At 37.0% G+C, this 27,085-nt stretch overlaps 1 protein-coding gene across 2 annotated transcripts in view; it reads left to right on the top strand.

Moving 5' to 3' along the window:
• The window catches only part of sws (patatin like phospholipase domain containing sws), a 945,916-nt gene that overhangs the window by 884,107 nt on the left and 34,724 nt on the right, over positions 1-27,085 (top strand). For both annotated transcript variants that reach the window (XM_090396526.1, XM_090396525.1), the window contains exon 33: positions 3,130-3,218. In XM_090396526.1, the coding sequence (XP_090252652.1) occupies positions 3,130-3,218 (89 nt within the window). The remainder of the gene's footprint in view (positions 1-3,129; positions 3,219-27,085) is intronic.

Here is a 27,085-nt window from a genome sequence, read left to right as displayed (position 1 = left end):
TCTTCCCCTGGTTTGGGCATGACAATTATTTTGGCTTCCTGCCGCACATTTGGTAGTTTTCCCATCATTTTAATTTTTGAGAAAAGGACGGCCAGCCATGTTTGGCCTTGTTGACTGACATGTTTAAGAAACTCGGTGAGGATACCATCCACTCCTGCAGCCTTGCAATTCTTGGTGAGTTCTAAGGCTACCTGTACCTCTTCCCGAGATACTGGGTGTACAAGTTCAGGAAGCTCAGGCCCGTCTTCAGGATTTGTCTGATGGAAGATTGCACAGTAATTTTCCTGATAGACCTGGGACGTATCTTGGAGGTTTTCAATAAATGATTAGCCATTTGATCAGGAGTTATCTCTGTTGTTTTGTGTGTTGTTGGTTCTGCCTCACCTAATTTTCTCAGAAGTGACCAGCTTTTCTGGCTAGATATGGTGATATTGAGTTTATGGATGGTTGAGATCCATCTTTTCTTTCTGTTTTTATCCGGCGTTGCTATGCGCTCCTTAGAAACAGTTAGGTCTTCAGTCTCTTCATATTTGGTTAAAAGTTCCTAAATTTCTCTACTCCAGCACAGGATGTATTGGTATCGACTGCTTGGCATCGTAAATCAAATACAGGTTATATGCATTCATCCAGTTAACTTGATTATTACCAACCCGGGTTGTTAGAGGAATAGCCCCACATGGTGTGATGAGAGTTGAAGTCACCAACATAGATAGCAAGGTGATGTGTGGCCAGTCAATCTGATCAGGTCAGGATTGCGATAGTGGTTTGTAGACATCATAGATGGTGGTATTTTGAACTTTAATACATATGGAGTATTTTGCATCAGGTATACAATGGGTTATGTCCTTGAGGGCAGGCTGGATGTAGGTTGCCAGGCCATGCTTGGGATGGCAGTTATAAGACATGAGAATTAGGACTGGGATCTTTAATCTATTGAGGGCTGTGTCAGGCATGGGTTTCCTGGAGAGAAGAAGTCAATTGTTTTGCCGATGACTTCAGCTTTTGATTTAGATAGTCCTTCTATGTTTAAAGAACATGTTTAGGGGACTGTAACCTATTTTTCAAAGCTTGCCCTCCACCCAAACAAGCAACACGATCCTTGTTATTCTGGGCGACAATCGAGCTGGCATGGAGCTTTTTGTATTTATCATAGTTGCTGTAAGTGGTCTAGGAGGCTTGATGCCTTGTTTGAGACATTAGCTTCATGTTACTTGTGATTCATCTCTGGGGCTTCTTACCAATATGATAAAGTGCATGTATACAATAGGGATTAAAAGTAATGTTAAGATTATGTGTTAAGATTTGGTGTCCTCTTAAAGAGGGCTCAAAAGCCCTCTTTAAGAGGACACCAAAGCCCTCAACTGTATAAATTGGAATTTTTGTGGGAAATAAATGATGCTCAAATAAGTCTGGTTTTCCCCAACATTTTATCCAGTTAATAAGTCACCTTTACAACAATAACCAAACTGCAGTAAGAATTGATAACACGATATCAGATTGGTTCTGTTTACAAAAAAAAAAAAATAATAAGGAAAGGTTGTATATTATATCAATGACTATTATATCAATATTATTAATGACTGTAATAGGGGCATATTGATAGATAGCTCAAGGGTCAGTAACTTAATATATGCTGACAACCTAATACTAATGACAAAAAATTAAAAGGACATGAATTCACCTTTTAAGAATAGAATGCCATAGCCTGACATAGGGACTCAAGATTGACATCAGTAAAACAAAGCTGATGATCTTTGATAGGAATCATAATGGAAATACTTCAGGACTGCTTATTAATGTAGATAAAATCAATCAGTTTATCTATCTAGGCTCATTGCTTCTCTGCCAATTGGAGTTTGATTTAGTGTCTTATGGAAGAAGTAAGAACATTAATTACAGGGAGAAGATCCACAATGACTCAGCTTACCAAGATCTGGAAGAATAGAAAACTATCAACACAAAGATCAGACTGCTCGGATCTTGGTGTTTTCTGTGGTACTTTATGGCTCAGAGTCTTCGATATTGAACCAGGCTTTTAAGACCAGTGCTTTTGAAATATTAAAGTAGAGAAGGATGTTTAGAGTTCCTTGTACAGAGAAAAGAACCAACCTGAGCATAAGAGACCAATCCAATTTTGAAATGATTTCTACAACATAGTGGAGAGAAGAATCCTTAGATATGAGTATGGACACATCTCAAGAACGGGCCAGGAGGTACAAGAAAAGACAGGTCCCATAGAAGATGATTAGATCAAACTCTTACTGAACTAAGGTTAGAGGATTCACTTAGAATGACAGAAAACAGGAACAGATGGAGAAGACAAATATCAGGTCACAAGTTCTCAGCTATGGGGAGATAGAATAAGAAGATAACGACTGCATGTCCATTATGGTTTGCACACAAGTGAACACGAGAAGAATCGCATTATCAAACACATTTCTTAACATATTTGATGTCATCCACTGCACATCAAAAATGCTGTGAAATGTGAAACTATAGGTTTTCCATATAAGGGAGATTTTGAATACACTGTTTTTAATAACCCCCATAAAATAATAATTAAATATATGATTTAACTTGAACATCAGAAAAAGCATGTTAGTTTTCTTTGTGTATGTGCGTACCTAAAACACCTGTAAACTATACTTTAATTATTGGAACTTATTATTGAGAAATGCAATAATTTTCTGCTTATTATGATTGTTGAAAATACGTTATCTTCAATATTTCTGTATTTTTGCTAACGAGTGAAAACATTTGTTACTTTTAATTGTGTGCAGTATCACATCTCTCTGTCAGCAACCAGCTCATTAGAAAGTTGCAATGGACTTAAAAGTCCTTCAAATTAGCATCTCAACAAGCTTATGATCCAGAGCAGTATGCACAGTACATTCAGTTAACTAACAAGCAAATCAATTTTCCAAGATTATTGAATAATTGGGATTCACTTTAATGAAGAAAACTTTTTTTTTTTTGTTTCAGAAAGAAGTGCATGTTTTAATTCAAATTAATATATTAGATTAATATGTTTAGAGGTTTAATCATATTTTTAGTAGTATAGTCATATGACCAGAAATAGTTAACAAATAATTCTAAAATGTATTAATGTCATTTCTCTTAATTTTTAAGTATCAGAAGAAGATCGGGAAGAAGTCTATGAGAGAGATGCTGGGTATACATCAGAACCTGAACCTAGCCTCTTAGGAGATACTGATAAAGTAGGATGGATATATGCATATATATATATATATATATATATATATATATAATATAATATAAACTTCCCTGTAACATGATTTATTTTTCTAAACAGATCTCTTGTTCTACCCATAATATTTATTGCTTTCTTCAGTTTCCTTTGATTTCATACACGTTGTTTAATCCAGTGGGTTTCTTCAATCTGTGATATTATTTATATGGGCACTACTTGGAGTCAAAAGACTCATCATGGGAGGCCCACTCTATCCATTAATACAATACCTATCATACATTTCCTTAGACCTATTCACAGTTGGGGCACTCGCAACCACTTCTGCCAATCCCTTCCATTCATTCACCACTCTGCAAATAAAGAACCTAGTCTGCATACTCTTACTAACCATGTATTGAAAAATTTCTTCTGTGTCAATCTTATAGAATACCTCTAGTAACGCATAAGTTTTATCATATCCCCCCTCTCTTCTGTTTGTCAGCTAAACTCTGCAACCTCACTCCACACACACATGGTCTATCCTCATAGGTAAAATTTTACAGACCGTCACCAACTTAGTCACTTGTCTCTGAATCCGCTCCACCACCTCCCAATCTCAAAGAAACACAGGTGACCAAAACTGTGTGCATTAATCAACATGTGGCCGAATCATAGTCTTATGAAGAAAAATAATAACTTCCCTATATTTACTTGTCAATGTGTTCTTTAGCATCCAAGTAATACCCTGAGCTATTTTTACCAGTTCTTGAAATATGTCCTCTGAATTTGAATTCTTTAACCACCATCACCCTCAGATTCCTAGCTTAATCAATTTCCAGTAAATTAGTACCATCAATATGATACAAAATATGTAATTTTTTCATCCCAAAGCATTACCTTAAATTTTACAACATTGAATTGACAACCATGGTCCTTTGCCTGTGCTGCCAATTTATTTAAATCATCCTATTATGATTATTATTATTATTACCCCAAGACCTCATGGAATCAAAGACTCATCTAGGAGGTCCTTTTATCACATACACATCTTATCATACCATGTCTTAAACACACTCAAACTAATTGCAGACACCACACTCTCAGGCAAGGCATTCCAATCATTCACAACTCTGCACGAAAAAAACCTGCCTCTCATTCCCCTACTCACACCCTCTTTATACAGTTTCCAGGGATGACCTCTGGTTCTTCTCTGATCTCCCACTATTCTCTGTAGAACTTCTTTACCATTGATCCTATAACAACCCCATACCAACTTGTAGGTCTCTATCATATCTCCCCTATTCCTCCTGTCCACCAGACTCTGCAAATTACATCTTCTCAATCTTTCCTCATACTTGACATTCCAGAGGTCAGAAATAACCTTAGTCAATCGCCTTTGGACCCTTTCCGATATCTCTTCATCCTTCTGAAAACCAGGTGACCAAATCTGGGCACAATAGTCCATGTGTGGCCTAATCAAAGCCTTATACAACGGAACAAGAATCATGCTACTTCTACACATCGGTGTTCCCTGCATCATTCCCAGAAGCCTTTGTGTTGTCTTCACAATTTTGGCAATGTTTCCCCTAAATTTTAGATCCTTATCCACTATCCCCCCCCCCAGATCTCTTATTTCCTCTACCTCCAACAATATATTCTCACCAAGCATAAATTCTATATCCCATCTTTGTTTTCCAAATTTTAAAACCTTACATTTTGCAACATTGAACTCACATCCCCATTTCCATGCCTGCCCAATCACTCAATTTATTCAAGTCTTCTTGTAAGGCCACATGGTTCGTCCTACCTTTTCCTCATCTCCAAACAACTGAATATCTCCATCCAAATCTTTGCCAATATTATTAATATACAAGCTAAACAGACCCCTGAGGCATAATATCTACATCAATCACCTTTATCAACTATTGCCCTCCTTAGTTTTGCATCATTAGCAAACAACTGAATACCTTCCCTTACAAATCTTTGGCTATATCATTAATGTACAAATTCAAGTTATGTACTAGACCAGGGCTGTCAAAAGCACGGGCCACATGTGGCCTGCAGTGCGATTTTGTGTGGCCCGCCTGTGGGTTTTCATTTTCACGAATGAAAAAATAAAATAACGATTTGAATCGAATGCATATTAGATATTTTAATTCTGTCACTAATCGATAATCTTGATGTTGATAATTTAATTTGGTGTTTTTATGTATCCACGTATTTTTCAAATATTAGATGTGTCAAAGAAGCGTTCTTATACTGTTTTGTTCCAACACACACGCTCCGGGCACTCACAGGGAACATGAGCGCTCGATTATTGTGCAGTTAGCGTTGTTCGTTTGTTCAGCTTTCGAGGTTGTGTCGCTGCTGCTCACCAAATTACTAGATACACAATGTATGTGGCTCTCGGATTACCTAAGGTTGGATAGCCCTGTACTAGACTGTTGAATTTCATAAAAATTCTCTTATTTGTAATTATTTTGTCTACTTTTTTCATCAATTGATACAAGTCCTCCCCAATAGTATACAGTGACTTACAACACTTGTCAGGTTTTATTATTCTAATAGTAACGAGGGTGCTCATGAGTCAATCATGGCAGACGTGTGTAAGAAGAGCTCCTGATTGAGATAAGTTATTCTTAGAATAATTAAGTATATATGAATGTTTGTTTGAGTAAGAGTTGCTGTAAAAGTTGTGGGCTACTGGTATTATTAGTGTGGGGGATTTTTTTTTTGCCTAAACTTAATTACGAATTCATTATTATTAGACCTCAGAGTAGAAACCGGCAGAGGAAACATGGTGGCGGCTTTGTCTTTCCATGACTTTAATTTAGACTTCAGTCGTTTCGTTAAGTGTGAGGTGTGTTATATCTATTCTTTTGATTACATAAATTATTTGTGGATGTTTAGGGTGGATGGAAGGAGGGTGTGTGCAAAGTGTGACCTGAACGAGGAATTGATGAATGCAAATATGAAATTGATGACAGAAAGTGTTAGTAGCGAGAATGTCGCGGAGAAAATGAGTGCATGTTCGAAAGAGAAGGATGGTGAGAAAGAGAATCGAAAAAATGTTAAAAAATCAGTAAAAAAGAAAAAGTGATTTGAAAACTGTAACGGATATTAAAAAGGATGAAAGTTAGGTGAGAGTGGCAGAAGGAAACGAAATTGAGAGAATGAATGAAACTGGAAATGGCGTGATGCAGGATTGAAAGTGAAAAAAATCTAAAGAATGAATGATAGCGAAAGTTGGACGCATGTTGGACCGAAAGTATGGAAACACAGAAGGACCAATGAGAGTGAAAGTGAGAAGAGGGGGTCGAGAGTTTGAAAATTAGAAAGATTGAATGATAGAGAGAATATGATGCGAGATTCAGAGGTTGAATTGGATTGGATGAGGCAAGAGATGAAATGGATGTTGAATGAAATTAAGAAAAATTGGGTAAAAACTATTAAAACAAAGCATGATGGCACGAAAGAGTTAATGAAAGATGAGTGAGTGGCATTGTATGGCGACTCCATTATTAAAGGTGTGCTGGATGATAGAATGCACAAGGTATGTTTTCTAGATGGTAAAATGAGTAGAGTGATTGAGACATTGGATATGAGGTGGGAGAGTTAATAGTTTTAATAGGTACGAATGATTTGACAGAAGACAAAGAGCATGTCAGAATGGTTATCAGGAGGCTGATTAGAAGGATAAAAGAGAATAGTGTGACAGGAAGGGTAGTCAGCGTGGTACCTAGGTATGACTGTGATGAAATGAGGTGGAGAGCAAAGATTATGAATGATATGCTGTCTGAAATGTGTGAGGAGACAGGAGTCCAGTTTGTTAATGTGTGGAATGAGTTTGAGGGATGAAGTGAACTGTATAGGAGCAATGGACTGCATTTGAATGGTTATGGTGTGAGTCACTTGGAGAGATTGCTGCTGGAAGGTAGAGAAGTGAGTAGAGAGAATGAATCAGATCAAGTTATGAATGGGGAAGTGAGTGGTATGAGTATAGAAAATGAGAGAATGGGTGTGCAAGAGGAGCAGGGAAATGGGGAGGCTCAGGGTGGACAGGGGTACACATCATGAGAAAGGTGGATTCTCCAAGAGGAGGTGAGAGCATGTGTAGACAGGAAAGGAATTGGATAACCTGGGATCAAGAGGAAACAGTTGGAATTGAAAAGGGTTCTAAAATGAATAAGCAGAAAGGGAAATGGCCCCAGTCAAACATGAAGAGATCACATCGAATGAGTAGTATCAGTGGAACTAGTTGTAGAACCAGAAATGAGCTGTTGTGTTTGTATACAAATGCTAGAAGTATAGGAAACAAGGTTGAAGAAATGATTGCACTAATTGCGTCTGTTCACCCAAAGATTGTTAGAATAAGTGAGACATGGCTGGAAGAGGATGACTTCCTGACATCCATACAGATGGAAGGGTAAGATGTGTTTCGTGAGGATAGAAGGGGTAAAATGGGAGGGGGAGTGCTATCGATGATAGAGAAAGAGTTATGTCCGTACAAAGTAGAGATGCAAGACGGAAATAGTGCCAGTGGTTTTGAGGCAGTATGGTGTGAGGTAGAGGTGAATGGAATCAAATACTTGGTGGGATGTTGTTATAGACCATGTAATGTGGATGGTGGTGATAATGAAATGTATAATCAAATTAGCCAAGCTAATAAGAAAAGGGTGATCATTATGGGTAATTTTAATTATGGCAATATAGACTGGAATGATGAGATAGCAACTGGAAGTAAAGAAAATGAGTTTCTTGGATTTTTGAGGGATAACTACCTCAGACAGTATGTAACAGAGGGCACATGAGGATTAATGGTCTTGGATTTGGTCATCTCATCAGAGGATGAAATTATAAATGAGGTGTCAAATCATCCACCAATTGGTGAAAGTGACAATGAGGTGATTAACTGGGTGGTTTCCAGCTATGTGAAGACCTCTGTGAGAAAAGGGTATATGTAGAACTACAAGGGGGGGGGAATGATTATGAAGAGCTCAGGAGACAGTGTTGGATTCTGAATGAAGAGAAATTTAAATTATTAATACTCTTTTCAGAATCCAACATAATCCACCATGGCAAAGGCTACATTTGTAAATATTATTTAATGTAAATCACTTGTTAATTATTTAATATTCATATAACTACCTTTAATTTTGTCTAATATTTAATTATTTAATCAACGATATGTATTAATAATGAAAAGACTGTATTAAATATTAAGCTATTTTATTCATTACTATATTAATATTATAAGAATTTGTATTTGATAATTTAACTGTGCATTAATTGAAACGTAAATATTCTTATTTTGTTCCTGTTTGTAGAAGTTTAGCATTATGCAATACCTCAATTTTATTATATTTTGTTTGGTTGTCATGGAAACATGTGTAAGTGAGCGAGCACGTTTTTGGAACATCACATGAGAAGGTTTATTGATTTAGAAAGAAATCACGTGAACAATTTAGGCGGGAAGAACGAATATAAAAAGCGAGGAATGCTGGAAAAGAGGAGCATTAGAGATTTATAAGAGAGAGATTGGCATGAGGTTGGAATCGGAGCTTTCAGGAATCACAGTGCGATAATAGGAGTCGGCAAGTCACTCAAGCAGCTAATAAAGTCTACTAGTCGAGAGGCGGTTAGCTAATAAGTTGTAGAATAACAATTATAGCTACGGAAGACAGCTGAGTGACTACTAAATAGACTATCAATACTTGAATTGAGATTTAATTTCAGGGCCGATCTTTCAAGGACACACAGAACCTTGAAGCCAAGCACGAAGTTACTAAAGAATAGTAGAGCTGTAAAGTTGAAGGATACCAATAGCTGTGTTTAGAATTGTAGTGTCTAAAGAATTAATTGAATGCTGGAAGAGTGAATAACTATGCATATAAAACTTCAAAATAAGGAATTATTGTGTATTGCCTTAATTCATGAGTGATCGGTAGTACTTCATGCGAGAACGTTTGTTTATGTGTATAGTGACCGTGAATTAATTCAGTTAATGCTTTAAAGATTTATTTTAATGAGTGCCGATTATTGTTAAAAGTGTTTACGGTTATAAAAAGTGTTTGTGTATAAGTTGATGAAGATAGAAGATTATCGACAAGATTATTCCAACCTTTAATATTCCTATACAGAGAAGTGCGTGAGTTTCATCCTAGAATTTCTTTATATTAACAGCAACTATTTCGGAAATTAGCTGAAGTGTAAATTTAAAAGTGTTTGTTTGTGAAGAAGTGTTAATGCAATTTTTGTCGTATTTGGAACTTAAAGAACTGTGAGAAGACTGTATTAGAGATAACAGATTTACCATTGTCTGAGTTTGTATGACAGTATTATCAGAAAGGCTGAAGTGTTTATAATAACTTATTTAGTATTTTGATCTTAAGTGTATAATTTGTGATTATAAAATTAAATATTTCTTTTTGTTAATCTAAAGTTGTGTTTTGCCTGAATCTCTTTTACTCACCATCCATAAAATATTCGAACCAAAGCGGGAGAGATAAATAAGTTAAATATACTCGGCCAGTATATACAATATCAACACCTAAAAGGAGAGATAGTTGTGAGTTGGTTTTTCTTCAGTTCTTGAGCTAATTCAGATATAAAGTGGCACAGTCTTTAAATATAAATTTTCTTTATATTTGAATTAGAAATCAACTTATAATTTATCAATTAGTTAAGAACATCGTAATAGTAATCATGTCGGATCCAAGGTACAGAATAAGAACAAGTAGGATCCAACAACAGTTTGTGGGTGTAGCGTGGAATGAGGAGTTAGCTGGAAAAGAGATCAATGCAGCTTGGGGGATTTTCAAAAACTGTCTAGTAGTTGCAATGTCTAAATGTATTCCAAGGGTGAGAAGGTTAAATAAGGTAGGTGTGAGATGGATGAATAAAGAGATTAAGCATGCGATACAGAGAAAAAGGGCTTTGTGGAGGCAGCATAAGAGAAGTGGAAATAACCAATTTCATGAGGTCTACAAAGACCAGGCAAGGAGGGTGACTTGGTTGGTGAGAGTAGCTAAAGAGAGGTATGAACAGCAGTTAGAGCTAATGAAGCCAAAAAGAATCCTAGGGAGTTCTTTCGATATGTAGCCAGCAAAAGAAAGAATGATTATGGAAGGATGACATTGATTGGAGAAAATGGTATAAAGATAGCTGTTGCAGAAAATGTATGGTGCAGATACTTAATGAGCAGTTATAAAGATCTCTTAATTGAAAGTTCATGAAGATCTTTCAATCTTGTGAATGTGACTTCAAGGAAGGATTGAGAGCAGTTGATGATGGGGAGGAGAGACTGACTGTAAGTGAGCAAGAGGTGTATGGGGAGTTGAGTAAACTAGATGTTAATAATGCTGTGAGACTTGATAATATATCACCACGTATTCTGCAGGAATGTGCCAGAGAGTTGACACCTGCCTTGACGTATTTTTTTAATATGAGTCTTGCACTCAGTCAAGTTCCTAAGAAGGGCAAGATTGTGCACTTCATAAAGGAGGTGATCGAGCTCGAGCATCAAACTATAGGCCTATCTGTGTATCAGGTGTTGTAGTTAAGTTGTTGGAAAAGCTGGTGAGAACTAGGATCCAGTATTGGGTTGACAACAATGGTATTATCTTTGATGGACAGCATGGATTTGCTAAAGGGAGGTCATGCTTTAATAATCTACTTACTTATTACAATAAGGTGTCAGCTTCTTTGGACAGAGGAGAGGGACACACAGTAATATACTTAGATTTCTCAAAGGCTTTGATATGATAGAGACCTACAAGTTGGTAAGCGGTTGTTATAGGATCAATGCTGCTGGAGAAGTTCTACATAAAATAGTGGGAGATCAGGGGAGACCCAGAGGTCATCCCTGCAAACTATATAAAGAGGGTTTGATTAGGGGAGTGAAAGGCAGGTGTTTTTCGTACAGAGTTGTAAATGATTGGAATGCCTTGTCTGAGAGTATGGTGTCTGCAAGGAGTTTGGATGTGTTTAAGACGTAGTATCATGAGCTGTGTGTGTGATAAAAGGACCTCCCAGATGAGTCTTTGACTCCCATGAAGTCTTGGGGTAGTAATAATAATAATAATAATAAAAAAATTAGTTTTGATAAAAAAAAACAAAAAAAAAAAACGCTGTCTCTATACTGGAAGTGAAATGAACATTTGATTAACCACAAAAATACATTCATTGGACAAAACAATAGAAAAAGGGGTGATGAGAAGTTGACACTGGCATCTCCTACACAGAGTAAATCATTCCCAAACCGAATACAAGCTATAAATAGGCAGACATAGGGGCTTCCCAACAGTGTATCACAGTCAACAAATATGGGTAAATGTGGCAATCGTAGCAACTTTGAACATGGACATATTATTGGCAGAAGACAGATGAGTCATTCTATCACCCAAGTGGTAAGAACCCTAGTATACTCAAGGGTAACCATATCAAGGATCTACCACAAGTATACTCTCAACAGATGTACCCATGCCCAGGGCCGAATCAACACCTTCTTGGGCCCAGGTGGGAAGAGAAATGTGAGGCGCCTATCACATTTCCTAATGTTCAGTAATAATAATAATTAGATACGCATCGATTTTGATGTTATATTAAGATTATGTAATATTTAACCGGCCCATGTCGGGCACTGAAAATTTGTTTGGTTTCTCTATTTTAAAAAATAAGAGAATGGAGCCCCCTAAATAGCCGGTTCACCGTTATCTTAAAACAGCCCTGCCCATGCCCAGCAAACAAGTGGTGGCCAACCACATTCCATCAATGACTGCAGTCGATGTAGACTGTCCAGGTTCATACAGACCAACCACAGGGCAATGGAAGCACAAATCACATCCAGTTTCGATGTCAGAGGTCCAAGTAGCATCACCGAACAAATGAAACATACATCATACCCTGCATGTAGTGGGCTATGGGAGCTGATGCCCTAATCATGTACCACTCTTGACAGCTCATGAGGCATTATGCCTTGCCTGGTGATGAATCCCATTATCAGTTGTACCAAGCTGACGGAAAGGTGCTGATGTGGCATCGAGCATGAGGCCATGGCTCCATCGTGCCAAGTCAGCTCTGTTTAAGGAGGTGGTGGCGCTGTCATAGTTGGGGGAGTCCTCTCATGTGACACATTAGGCTCCTTAGTGTGTCTGGAGAGGTCCTTAAATGTTGCGAGCTACCAGAATGTGCTGGCTGATCACCTACACACTTTCATAGCCTTTGCACATCCTGCAGCAGGACAGTGTACATCCCCACCAGGCCACAACCATCCAAGCATAGCTTGAGGAAGACTCATCTGAATTTGGGACCATCCAGTGTTCCCTCCCCCAAGGTCCCCAGATTTACATCTAATGGAATCTGTCTGGGATGCCATAGTGTGAAACATCAGCTCTACCTATCTGAGACCAATGTCTAAGGTGCAGTTGTGGACAATGTTGCTGCAGGCATGGCTGGAATTACTTCCAGCATCTCATGGAGTCAGTGTCTCGAAGAGTACAGGCTGTTATTTGCACCAGAGGAGGACCAACACACTGTTAGGGTATCTTTATTGTTTTGTCCTACTAAAGGTGTATGAGACATCATAATTTGATGTGAAGTTGTTTGGCTGTAGAGTAGCCTAATGGTGACATTACTTGCAAATATTTGTTTGTGCATGCTTGGGTAAAGAATATAATTCCTTGTCAAGTATAATTTACTTTCTAACCAAGTGGAAAAAAAACTTATTCTAACATCAAGAAGATGGTAGAATTTTTGCAAGCTACTTGAAGAAATTAGAAATGGATGAAAGAATAAAGATGAAAACATTATTATAAAAACTGAAATAAGTATTTTCTACAGGACTAGAATAATTACTGGTAAAAACTGTTGGAGGAGATAACTGATAATAGAAAAGTAGTAGAAAATATCTAGGAAGTATACAGTAATAAACACTTCAACTAAAATGAAATAGTTGATAGATGATAATCTTTGTAAGATAGGTGGCACATGTACATGCAAGCAAGCGGTTACACGTTAACAGAGCACTGATCTTTGATGGAATTAACTCAACCCCCATTATTCTTAATTGTTAACCGTTATTATTTGAACTGTTTGAACTGCTTTTGCTGAGTTAGAAGAAATATTGAAACAGAAGTGTAGCTGTAAGTAAAATAACTTAATAGGTCAAAATTTCCTCTAAGTACTGCTAGAAAGATTGAGAAGAAAAATTCATAATTTAAGAAGACTTGATGTGTAGGAGAGGAGGCAGTTACAGTAATTGTTATATGAAAGATTTGTTGAAAATGGGAAGCATGATGAGGTTACTAAGATGTTGAATTAAAGCAAATAATACAGATCATAAAAAGTTGGCTGTTGTGCACTGAGGGGGGGGGGGGGGGGAATATAGAAAGCAAGCAAGTCTTGGCATTAGACAACAACTTACTCAAATATTAAAGGGTGGGCATGTTATTCAAAGTGCCTATAAGGTAGGCAACTTTTTTTTAATTTATGGAGCATGTTTTTTTTTAGTATAGAGCAGTGTTTCTCAACATGTGGTCTGCAATGATGGGACAGCTGGTCTGCAGGCAGACTTAAATGAATTAAATAAATATATATTTTTTAATTATCCAAACAAATTTAAATTGAATAAATAAGTAAAAATTATTAAAATCAAATGGAAACTTAAAAAACAACAAATAGCATCAGAATGTTCAAAGGCAGAAGCAATAAAACTATATTGTTGTTCACTTCACCCCTCTTTTATTACTCTTCATTCTGGCACTACAATAATTTGTAGCAGCAGATGACAAATAATAAGAGGGGTGAAGCGAACAACAACAACATAGTTTTATTGCTTCTGCCTTTCCTTGCTGTTTTGTCAGATTTGAAGTGAACATGTGCAATCCACATTTCAACCAAGGCTCAGTATACCTTCAGAAGTGCTAAATGATACTTGGACAAAGTGTGTCGTGAGTTAACCTCAGTATTTATGGGCTTAACTCACAACACTGGAGAGGTCCTGGACCTCTCCAGTGTCTCATATATATTTTTCGGAAACATTTTTTAATAACGGAAAAGTGGCTTAGAACTAGGACTTCGAAAAGAAGAGCAAATGAAACAGGTGATGCTAACCCTAATTGTGATATAAGTTTTGTAACACTGAGAAAATCTGATACTATTAAAGTAGAAGAAACAAGCAGTTCAAAGAAAAAGTACAGTAGGAAATATAACAGTTCATATTTCAAGTTTACTTGGTGTGGAAATGAAAGTGAACAGAAACCTCAGTGTGTTTTGTGTTATGAAGTGTTGTCGAACGAGTGCATGAAACCTGTGAAACTCCAACATTTAGAAACTAAAGATTGTGATGTGAAAAATAAGCAAATTGGAAAAAAAAGCCTATTTCAGCAATGCTGAAATAGGCTTTTTTATTAATTAATTACATAATACACAAAGGGATCCAGTGGGGAAAATGTATAGGCTTCTGTTTGGATGGAGTTCGTGCCCTTACAGACAGGCATAGTTGGGGGTTGTTGCTATGGTCAAGTGGCTCTGGATATGAATCAGGTATATTGTTTCATACATAGGGAAAGGTTGGCCTCCAGAGGAATGCCACCAGAATTTAAAACTGTGCTATGCAACGCTGTAATGCTAGTTAATTTTATTAAGGATCAACCGTTAAATAACAGGTTATTTTCAGTACTCTGCGATGAAATGGGCAGTGAATATATAAAACTTTTGCTTCATTCTGAAATTCGCTGTCTTTCCAGGGGCAAAGTACTAATAAGATTATTTTTATTAAGGCACAAAGTTTTATTGTTTATAAATGAACGTAATTCTAATTTTGCATCACTCCTTGTTGACGAAGCATGGTTATCAATCCTATCTCAATTTTTCTGAAATTAAATGAACTAAATCTCTCCCTTCAGGAAAATTCTTTAACTGTTCTTGATGCCTATGACAAAATAAAGGTATTTGAGAAGAAAAAAAAAAAACTGGTGTTGTGCATTAGTTATGTAAAAAAAAAAAAACAGATAATTTGCACCTTTTTCAACATTGGAATCCATTTTAGTGGAAAATGATCTTTTTGTTGATTCCGAGTTTCTGGAAAGGGTTTGTAACCACCTCAGAACTCTGAAACAGAATTTTGAAACATATTTTCCGAATAACTTTTATAAGAAATTTCTGTGGGTTCAAGATCTATTTCAGGCTTATAGTCATGAGAACGACCTTTCATTATCGAAAAAAGAACAGTTAATTGAGCTTTCAAGTGACAGTGGGCTTAAAATGCAATTCCATGATCTTGGTTTGGCTCGATTCTGGATCTCACCTTCAGTGATGTGTGAATTTCCCGAATTATCTGAAGAAGCACTGAAAATCGTCATGCAGTTTTCTACAACCTATTTTTGTGAGAAAGGATTTTCATCGATCCTTCAAATAAAAACAAAATACAGAAATCATCTTAGTGTGTGTACCGATCTTCGACTGAAGTGACCAATATTGAGCTAGATATCCAGCAACTCTGCAAAGGCCGAGAAGCTGAACCATCTCATTAAAAATAAGTAGTAACATAATTATACCATATTATTTATTAGGACTACAGTTTCCGATTATTCTTGTTACTGGTTTTGGAATTAATCCATTTCAAAAATCGGGGATGAAACAAAAGTTATACAAAGTGACGTTACGGTGAGGCTCAGGTCTGCTGGCGAGGAGAATAGCTGCCCTCGTCCCGTTTAGCGAAATACCATATCTCGGTCGCTTGCAGGAATATGTGGCCGAGCACACCGAATCCGTCGCATGCAGACAACAACATCCTTACGATCATGGACTGTACAGAAACACACATCATAACGTAATGAATACAAGCAGCTCACAGAACAGATATAAATAAAACCGCCACACGATTAATGAATCTGCCAGATTTACGATGACCACTGGTGTGCCTCTGGATAAAACAGGATGGATATAATTAAAACCACCATCATAACACAATTAGTACAAATCACATGTCACATGCAAATGGTGTATACTGCATACGGTTGCTGGTGGGAAAATGCGCCTGACCACATGGATGGCACTTTGCCACTGACATTGTGGGTTGGACTGTTTATAGATATCGCGAAGGACCTCACATAACAGGATGTCTTAAATTTTTTTGCTGGTCATGGAAAACTCGTCAGAGAAATAAGGCGATTTGTATCGGCCGGAAGTGTGTGTGGATGGAGTGGGGCATTAATGGCTTTGGGATGTTCTGAGTGAAAATTTTGGATATATGCAGGGGATGGTTTGGACAGGACAAGGGATGTCATCCATAATGGAATCCATGGATGTCAAGTTTATATTCAGTATTATGATGAATGGAGTAAGATAAGAACAACATTTTCCCTTCATCTCACAACGCACTTAGCGAATGGAATAGTTTACATGTCGCAGATTGAATCAGAGAGTGTGTGAATTCATCTGCCCACACTTCATGAGTGTGGGCAAATGAATAGGGATAACCTATAAAATATAAATGTTGATGTGGGTAGATGAATGAAGGTATCAGCGAGATGGCACTGACATTCCCCATTCATTTACCCATAGTACGAACGGTGCTAAAAAGTTGTTGTGGGGTGAGCTTAATGGCTGTGAGCAGATGAATGGGGATAACATATAAAATATAAAAGTTGTTGTGGGAGATGAATAGCAATGTCAGCAGGATAGCACCGACATACCCATTCATTTGCCCACAGCAAATCGGAAACTGATACCTTTATTTATTTAATAAAAATTAAAACTTTATTCAGTGATGATACACTTTTAATCGTTTACTTTCAACTTAATTATGTTTCCATATGTATTTAAAACATGCTTTTAGATTTATTGTTATAAAAGGCACAGTTTTTCCAAAATGTTGGTAATCCCCATACATTTTTTTAAAAAATTGCATAACTTAGCGGTCCGTAGAATTGTTTTAGGCATTTTACTGGTCCTTGGGATTAGAAAGGTTGAGAAATGCTGGTATATAGAATACTTAGTATAAGGCTGACTCCTCAGCATCATTCTTCTTATTCAACTCCTATATAAATGATGAAAGCAAATTACTTCCTCCTTTAACTTTCAACACTGCATCACATGCTTCTTGTAGCCTTCTTCCAAAAAGGCATAAGAAGAATCTTGAACAACCTGGATACTAAAGTCTTCTGGTTATGATGTAATCTAACCAAATGTGCTCCGTTTCTTTATCTTTCATGCAAATACAAATTATACTGTATTTATTTCTCATCAAGATTTAAGCACATACTAAATGCTCTAAATCTTGATGAGAAATACAGTATAAGCTTGCATTGAACAACATAAATCATCAGTGTTTGGTGTAATGTTTGTCAGAGATAGTCTTAAAGGTGTCACATTCACTTATTTTGATGTTTAGTTAGGGATCTAAGTGACTGTTTCTGTGAAAGTTGATCTTTCATAAAATTCTTCATACAGTTCAAAGGAGAGTGGTTAGGTTGATTGATGGTCCTTTCTTTCTCACTGACTCCAGCCACTATCTCATAATATCAGTTTCCACATTGTGTCTTCTACAGATATTTACATGGACACGGTTCAGCAAATTCCAGATTGCTGACTGATCTGCTACCTATCCTACTTCCTGTCTTAAGCTCATCCAATATACACATACATACATGCAACATAAACAATATCTTCAGTGTACATATTAAACAGTTGAGAAAGTAGGCATCCTTGCCTACCTGAAGCCAAACAAACATCTATTACTGTTAGTCATCTTTTATTCCATCTACTTTGGTTCTGTAGAACAACCTTCTCCATGAAATGGATAGAATTGGGGATATTAAAGATCCATCCTTATTTCATAGTTGAAGAAAAAGTAGAAATTTTGAAAGTTTCCAAAAATTTGACCAGAGAGCTTATGAGAATACAATCCTTAGCATCAGAGTTGCCTTAGCTTGCAGCACTCAAAAGACATGAGTGCTGGGTACCTGTGTGTGTGTGAGAGCACACATACACACAGGTAACCAGAATTAGTGCTTTTGATTAAAGTTTCACTGGCCTAACAGCTGTTTTGAACTGGTTGGTTCTCATTAGAAACCTCAAGAGGACAAGAACTCTCATTCAATACCAAAGCAATCCAATTTCAGGGAGTTGAATTTTGCATAGATGAACTCTCAGTCAAGTGTATTCTTTCCCACAGTCCTTCCTGTCTGTCCATAGTAAGCTCGATCACATGACCAGGGCATTTCATAGACTCCTGGATGTGATAAAGAAGAGATTCTTTTCTTCGGTGAACGAATGAGAGTTGCCAATTTCACCTATGGTTTAATTGGTCAAACCATAGGTGAATGGGGAATATACGACCTACCTCCAGTAACAGCCAATAATATTCGTTTAGATGTGGCCAACATACTAATCCATTCTAAGCCTCCCAAAAATAATATCCCACATAAAGAAATCGTTGCTCTAAAAGAGCTACACAATAATAACCACATTATCATAGCCAAAGCAGACAAAGGGAATGCAACTGTGGTGATGCGTTCAACAGAATATGAAAGCAAAATGCACACACTTCTACAAGATTGTGCATAGTTGATGTTTGTTAAGCACTCTAGATATCTTTTCAGATGGGCCTTTAATGTATGGGATGGTGACAGTTTTGTTGTAGTCCGTGGTAGATAGTGGGGAGAGAAGGGGATTTCTGCAGAGCATTTAGTATTTTTTCTATCTTATGATGATTATAGCCATTAGCCAAGAAAGTGTGACGTAAGTGAGTGAGTTCAGTAGTGAGAGCATTGTCATTAGAACAAATTGCTCTAGCTCTGTGGGTTAGTGTTTTTAGGATACCATATTGTTGAGATGGGTGATGGTGTGATTGTTTGTGTAAATATCTCTCTGTATGTGTGGGTTTTCTATGAACCGAGAATAGTAAGGAACTATCTGGAAGACGTGTGATTAGTGTATCCAGGAAGGGCAGACAGCCATTAGCTTCCAGTTTCATTGTAAAGTGGATTTTTGGGTGTTGGCTATTTAAATGCACTAAGAATATATCCAATGTATCTGGGCCATGTGGCCAAATAGCAACCACATCATCAACATAGCATAGCTGAAGCCTTGGTTTGAGAGTGGCTGTATTAATAGCTAGCTTTTTTTCAAGTGTTCTATGGACAAGTTGGCTAATTGGGAGAAAGGGGGGAACCCATTACCGTCCCATTTAACTGTTTGTATATTTTCCCGTTCCATGTAAATTAACCTGCCTGTACTGTGAATTAAAATAGTTCAAAATATATCAGGGGGGAAAGTGTGACTTTAGTAAATCAAGGGTTTCAATTAACTGTACATTTGTGAATAGTGAGGTGATATCAAAACTCACCATTATGCCTGAACTTTTTAAGGTATGATTTTCTAAAATACTTTTTTAGTTGGGTAGAATTTTTAACAAAAGATGGAGAATTATTTATGAGAGTGGCTAATAGCTTGGCTAGATGTCTAGCAAGTTTATATGTGGAACTGCTTATGCTATCCACAATAGGTGTAATGGTGTAATTTCTTTGTAAATTTTTGGTGCTCCATTATCCTGGGTGTTTTAACATGGAAGGGCTTGAGTTTGTTAACTGTTTCTTTACGCTAGGAAGTGACTTTGTTCAATAATTTGCATACCTTATTCTTTTGCAAGTGACCCATAATCTGGTATGTTGACTGATCCTGTAGAAGTGTGTGCATTTTGCTTTCATATTCTGTTGAATCCATCAATCAAAGCAGACAAAGGGAATGCAACTTTGGTTATGGTAATGTGGTTATTATTGTGTAGCTTTTTTAGAGCAATGATTTCTCTATGTGGGATATTATTTTTGGGAGGCTTAGAATGGATTAGGAAGTGGCCATATCTAAACGAATGTTATTGGCTGTTGCTGGATGCAGGTCATATATTCCCCATTCAGTGGAAGCCATTATTTTGGCTTTTGGAACTTGTCTGGGAGTAAAGGCAAAATTGTGTCCCGATTTAACCATTATTGACTTCTTTGGTTAAGGTTAAAGATGATAAATTCAAAATGATGTGATCTTGTTGTAATTGCAGTCATTGCATAGAACCGTGTTGTTGGAAATTTTCTCTAGTGCCAGTTTTTAACTTTGAATTCTTTTTTGGCTATTGCATCAGAGATACTGTCCAGGATATTCCACAGTTTTAGATTTAAAATATTAAATAGTTTATGATATAGGGCATTGATGGATGAATTTATTTTAGATAGCTCTAGGTGAGTAGCATTTATCTGTTCCTGTAATAGTGCTAAACTCACTCGTTTGTAATTACGTTGAGCTTTGGCTGAGTGAAACTTGTTCTTAATTTTGACATAGTTCAGTATTAAACTGGTGGCACATCTGAAAAGATTATTATTATTATGTGACACCTCCACGGAGTCCAAAGACTCATCGAGAGAGAGAGAGAGAGTGTGCCAATAGCATCGAATGATTGAACCCTTCCATCTAGTAACCGCGTTCAAACTTGCTTAACTTTTTTTGTAGGCCATTAGTAGCAGAGGCTCTACCAATCGACCAACATATCTAGAGTGCTTAACAAACATCAACTACGCTCTGTATTTAAACCATATATGAAATTGGCAACTCTCATCTGTTCACCCAAGGATAGAATCTCTCCTTTATCACATCTAGGAGTCTATGAAGTGGCCTGGTCATATGATCGAGCTTACTATGGACAGACAGGAAGAATTGTGTACATATGCCTCAGTGAACATAAAAAAATACATCCGGCACTATCACTATGGCAAGTCAGGTCTAGAAAACCATGCTTTAGATACCTCAGCATACAGGATCATTTGGAAAAAAACAAATGTGTTGCACAGAATCTTTTATAAGTCACAGAGTGGCTAATAGCTTAATGGAGGTTGTTCATGGAATCAATAGAAGCCTTGAAACCAAACCTCAACAAGTATGGCTGTATAGATTTGGCAGAGATTTTGGAAACAGTCATCTTAAGACCAAATTAATACCTGCTTTCCCTCTCTCTCTGTTTTTTGTCAACATAGATGGCACCTAATTAGGACTTTAGTCTTTGTGTTGTACATAACAATTTTTCAAACTAGTCCCATTGTTATACTGGATTGCTGTTGTCTAGTGTACTGTGACAAACTGTTTTTGTGATCAAGATGCTGGATAGAATACCAGTGAAATATCAGCAATAAGTTAATAAATAGTTATTTTCTTATCAGTCTGTGTTCTCATCTATACTGTTAAAATTAATCACATGCATGATGAACACATAAGAATTACCACATGCTTTTCAGATATACAAAACTTAGATACAGATACTTGTTATGTCCCCATGATCTCTCAGTTATTTGTCTTAAAGTGATCCTGACAATCTCTATTTTTTCTGAATCTAGCTTGTTCTTTTCCAGATTTCTCTTCTACAATGTTTCTTAACCTGTTCTCAATTATGCTTAGATAAATGTTACATGGAATGCAAAGGTGGAAAATTTCTCTGTAATTCTCACCTTCAATAATTTTATTTCCCTTTTTATTCATGAGTATTATTGAGAGCTTTCTTATAGTCATCTGGAATGTGACCCTCTGGCCAGTGCTAAAAATTTTGGTTACGACTGCAAAACTTATACTTTCTGGTCAAATATCAACTCCAGTTGCCTTTCCACAACTCAGGTTGTTGTTTTTTTTTTTTTTTAGTATTGACATGCACTCCTGGTTGCATTTCTCTCTCCTCAATGTTTTCTATGACCATCTTTTTTTGTTTCATTTGACAATTTTCCCCTTGTCATGACGAATCTTTATTAATATTTTATTATTATTATTACCCCAAAACTCCATGGAGTCAAAGACTCATCTAGAAGGTCCTTTTATCATAAACACAGCTCATCATAACTTGTAATAAACACACTCAAATTCTCTGCAGACACCACACTCTCAGGCAAGGCATTCCAATCATTCACAACTCTGCATTCAAAAACCTGCTTCTCTCCCCTGCTCACACCTACCTTATACAGCTTCCAGGAATGACCTCTGGTTCTCCCCTGATCTCCCACTGTTTTCTGTATAACTCTCCAATATTGATCCTATAGCAACCCCTTACTAACTTGTAGGTCTCTATCGTATCTCCCCTCTTTCTCCTGTCCACCTAGACCCTGTAAACTGAATCTTCTCAACCTTTCCTCATATACAACATTCCAGAGGTCAGAAACTACCTTAATCAGTCACCTCTGTACTCTTTCCCAACATTTCTTCATCCTTTTGAAAAATCAGGTGACCATATCTGTGCACAATAGTCCATATGTGGCCTAATCATGGAACAAGAATCTCCCTACTTCTACAAGTCAGTGTCCTCTGCATCATTCCCAGAAGTCTTTGTGTTGTCCTCATAATTTTGGCTATGTGTCACCTAAATTTCAGATCCTTATACATTATCACCCCCAGATCTCTTATTTCCTTCACCTCTGACAATATATCCCTTCCAAGTATAAATTCAACATCCCATCTTTGTTCCCCAAATTTTAGAATCTTATATTTGCATTGACTCACATCCTCATTCCTGTGCCCATTCACTGAATTTCTTCAAATCTTTTTTGGAAAATTATGGAGACAACTACTGTGTTTGAGTAAAACTTTAGTTTAATATAAACCAAAATCCACACTCAACATTTCAACCTTTATATCAAGGTAATCTTCTGGACCATATATATACTGTATAGAGGAACAAGCTGCACTACAATCTACATGGTTTGCTAAAGTTACTGACCAACCATTAAAACAATTATTGACCTCTGGTGGGAAAAAAAAAAAAAAACCTTACTACATCACCACTAGAGTCCTATTACTATTATTATCTATTGGTTATAACATTACATGGGGCTGAGGAGCAATAAGTCTATGTATATATATATATATATATATATCATCATCATCATCATCATAAAATTCCTGCCATGTACCCTCAAGGGGTGTACAGGATATGACAGTACTACATGAAAAAATTACATCATTACTAACTTCCTATCCACAATTTTCCTCCAAGTCAGTCTGTTACTTGTCAAGACTCCAACATTATCAGATCTTATATTTCTATCGTCTAAGGCACTTTGTACCGTATCAATCCACCTACATCTTGGTCTTCCTCTTGGTTGTTTTCCTGCCAACCTGGCAGAGAACACTTGTTTTGCTAATCTTTCCTCTCCCATTCTATTTAAGTGACCATACCACCTGAGATTAGCTCTGCTAATGCATTCCTGGATGCTGACAATGTCAAGTTCTTTCCTAATATCCTCATTTTTAATATGATATTGCCATTGATGCCATCTGTTCACGGCTCTAATCTTTCTCAGGACTCTCATATCTGCGGTCTCTAGTCTTTGGTCAAGTGTTTTACTTCTGACCCAGCTCTCAGATCCATAAGTTAAAACTGGTTTGAACACTGTCTTGTATACAGCTAATTTAGTGTTCCGACTAATTTCTCTCTTATTCCATATGAATTTATTCAATTGACTTCCCACCATACCAGCTTTGCTGATTCTGTTGTCTATTTCTATATTTAATTTACCATCTTCACTAAACATTGTGCCTAAGTAGCTGGAATGTTTTACTTGTTCCACAGGTTCTCCATTCACAACACAGTTGACATTTTCAATGATTCTGCCTATTTTCATTGTCTTTGTCTTTTTATTGCTGACCTTCATACCATATCTATTACAACAGCTATTCAATTTAGTCAGAGAATCTTGCAGACTTGTAGCGGATTTATTTAGAAGTATAACATCATCCGCATAAAGCAAAGAGCTGACATTAACATCTCCAATTTTGATATCAGGTTTAATACCACTTTCCTTCATAATGTGATCCATATAGATAATGAATAACAGAGGGGATAATGTACACCCTTGTCTCACACCAGATTTAACATTAAACCATCTTCCTGTACTTCCTTCAATTCTAACTGCTGACTTACAATTCAAATAAAGACTAAGTATTGCTTGATATAATGCCCCATTGACACCATATAACTGCAGCGTATTGAATAGCTTCTCTCTTGGCACCTTGTCATATGCCTTTTCCAAATCGACAAAACTTAAATACAGATCTTTGTTATATTCCCATGCTTTCTCGACTATTTGTCGTAAAGTGAAGATCTGATCCTGACAGCCTCTATTTGGCCTGAATCCAGCTTGTTCTTCACCAAGCTTTTCTTCCACAATTCTTCTCAACCGTTTCTCAAGTATACTTGCATAGATCTTGCCAGGAACACTCAGTAGGGAAATACCTCTGTAATTCTCACATGCAGTTCTATTTCCCTTTTTATATATGGGTACTATGAGAGCTCTACTCCAATCATCGGGAATTCGTCCCTCTGTCCATGCTTTCTGAACTATGCAGTGCAGCCACTGTAAGACTCTTATACCACCATACTTCAGCATTTCTGGTCGAATATCATCTACTCCTGCTGCCTTTCCACATTTCAAGCCTTTAATGGCTTTTTCTACTTCTAGTATGGATATGTATTCCTGACTGCATGCCTGGTCAGTGTTTTTTACCACTGTGCTGTCGTCACTGCTTGTTTCATTTAGCAGTTTTTCAAAGTAATTACTCCATACTTCAAGGATATCTTTTTCTCCTGTTTTCATGTCACCTTTATCATCTCTAATTTCTTTTACAGCACTCTTTCCTCCATTCTTAAGCTTCTTCAACAACCTCCAGAATATTTTGCCACCTTCTTGATATTTATTTTCTATATTCTTGCCAAAGTCCTCCCATGACTTTTGTTTGGCTAGTTTTACACAGTGTTTAGCATTCTTGCATTTGTCTCTATATTCTCTAAGAGCACAAGCTGACTTATTTGACAGGAACTTTTGGTATGCTTTCTTCTTTTCCTTCACTGCCTCTTTAACTTCCTGTGTCCACCAGGGAGTTCTGATTTTTTTATCCTTACAGATAACCTCACCACATGCCTCTCTGGAAGAATCAATCAATGTTTTCTTCAGAGTTTGCCACTGAATCTCCAAGGTTTGATTCCTGTTCTCAAACTCTTTCATTTTTTCTTCAATAATCTTTGTGTATTTTAGCCTACAGTTCACATCTGAGAGCTGCTCAACTTTTATTCGCTTTAAAACTTTCTTACATGTTATTCTTTTCAATATGAAATTCACTTTTATCCTGCTCAAGACTAAATAGTGATCACTTCCAATTTCAAATCCTCTGTACACTCTGGTGTCCTGCACCAGGGAGAAAACATCACTATCAACAATAACATAGTCAATGAGACTTTTCTTATTCCTTGCCTCTTCTCTCCATGTGAATTTGTGCACATTTTTATGTTGGAACATGGTGTTAGTAATAACCAGTCCATGTCCTGAGCAGAAATCCAACAGATATTTGCCATTATTATTAGCTTTGCTCTTTTCTCCAAATTTTCCCAAAATATTTTTGTATGTCTCACAATCATTTCCTATCTGCTATTCAGATCTCCAACAAGGACCAACTTTTCATTTTTCATTGTGTCAGTTGCTTTTTCTAAAGCCTCAAAAAATTCCTCCACTTCTACCTTAGTAGAACCTTCTGTGGGACCATAGGCACAAATAAGTCTCATTGTCCAGTTCCCCATTCTCATATTTGCCCACATTACTCTACTTGAGACTGACTGCCATTCAAGAAGATTAGCCTCGTATTTTGTGTTGAATACTATGGCTACTCCTTTTCCTTGATTATCATTGCCTGAATATAACATTTTGTATTTATTGCTCAGAAAGATCTCACCAGTTTTGGTCTTTTTTTGTTTCAGTCACCCCTATTATGTCGATCTGGTACTTATCTAATTCCTCAGCTAGCTCCATTTCTTTGCCATTCAGGCTTCTTACGTTGATAGTACCGATCTTTAACTCTGGTGATGTTGAGTTGGGGTTTATTTTCAAATTTGTTCCAGTAGCTGACTTTTCGCTGTTCGCCCTGGTTCCCTGGCGAAAACAACGGGGGCCTTGTTTAACCGGGCGACGCCCCAGCCGGCATGAAATTTTGTCATGTTGTACCATCATTCTATATTTTGGTTTAACCAATAAGAATGCAATTTGGTCGACTAAATCCCAAATTGCCAGCCCATATTAACAACATGATTATATATATATAAATTCCAACCAGTTAGTACGGAATGGTTTTCAATACTAGCCGAAGGTTGCCTAGAGTCCTGAAGTATGCTAGATACTAAATATTAAGTAGGCTGAATATGTGCCATCCAGATTCTTAGAATTTTCATGCCACCATTATTGTTGATATTTGGGTGGTTTATCAGAATTTTGCAGGCTTCCTTAAATTTTCTTTCATATCAGGTTTTTGTATGGTGTAAAGAGTGGGTACTTTTCCAGTCAATTTGGTCTAGGGTGTTTAGAGCATCATCTGAGAGGCCTGCTTCACCAAAATTGTTATATTTAATGTGTCTTATGTGTTCTTTCTTACGTATAGGGATTGTACGTCCAGTTTCACCGATGTATGGTAAGTTGCTGGTGCAGTGGATGTGATAGACTCCAGGTTGTGCTAATGGGAGGAGAGGATCCTTGGAGGATCCTCTCCTCCCATTAAAAATTGTTATATTTAATGTGTCTTATGTGTTCTTTCTTACGTATAGGATCTTACTCCAAGGATCCTCTCCTCCCATTAAAAATTGTTATATTTAATGTGTCTTATGTGTTCTTTCTTACGTATAGGGATTGTACGTCCAGTTTCACCGATGTATTGTAAGTTGCTGGTGCAGTGGATGTGATAGACTCCAGGTTGTGCTAATGGGAGGAGAGGATCCTTGGAGGAGTTGAATATGTTTTTCAGTTTTGTAGGTGGTTTAAAGGTGGCATTGAGATTATAATGGTGTAGGATTCTGTTGATTTTTTCTGATAACCCTTTAATGTATGGGAT

Source organism: Typopeltis vanoorti, chromosome 8 (genome assembly GCF_054136105.1).
Source record: "Typopeltis vanoorti isolate ZY-2024b chromosome 8, IOZ_Tvanoo_1.0, whole genome shotgun sequence".
In the NCBI taxonomy this organism is placed as follows: Eukaryota; Metazoa; Arthropoda; class Arachnida; order Uropygi; family Thelyphonidae; genus Typopeltis; species Typopeltis vanoorti.
This window is presented reverse-complemented; position numbering and strand designations above follow the sequence as displayed.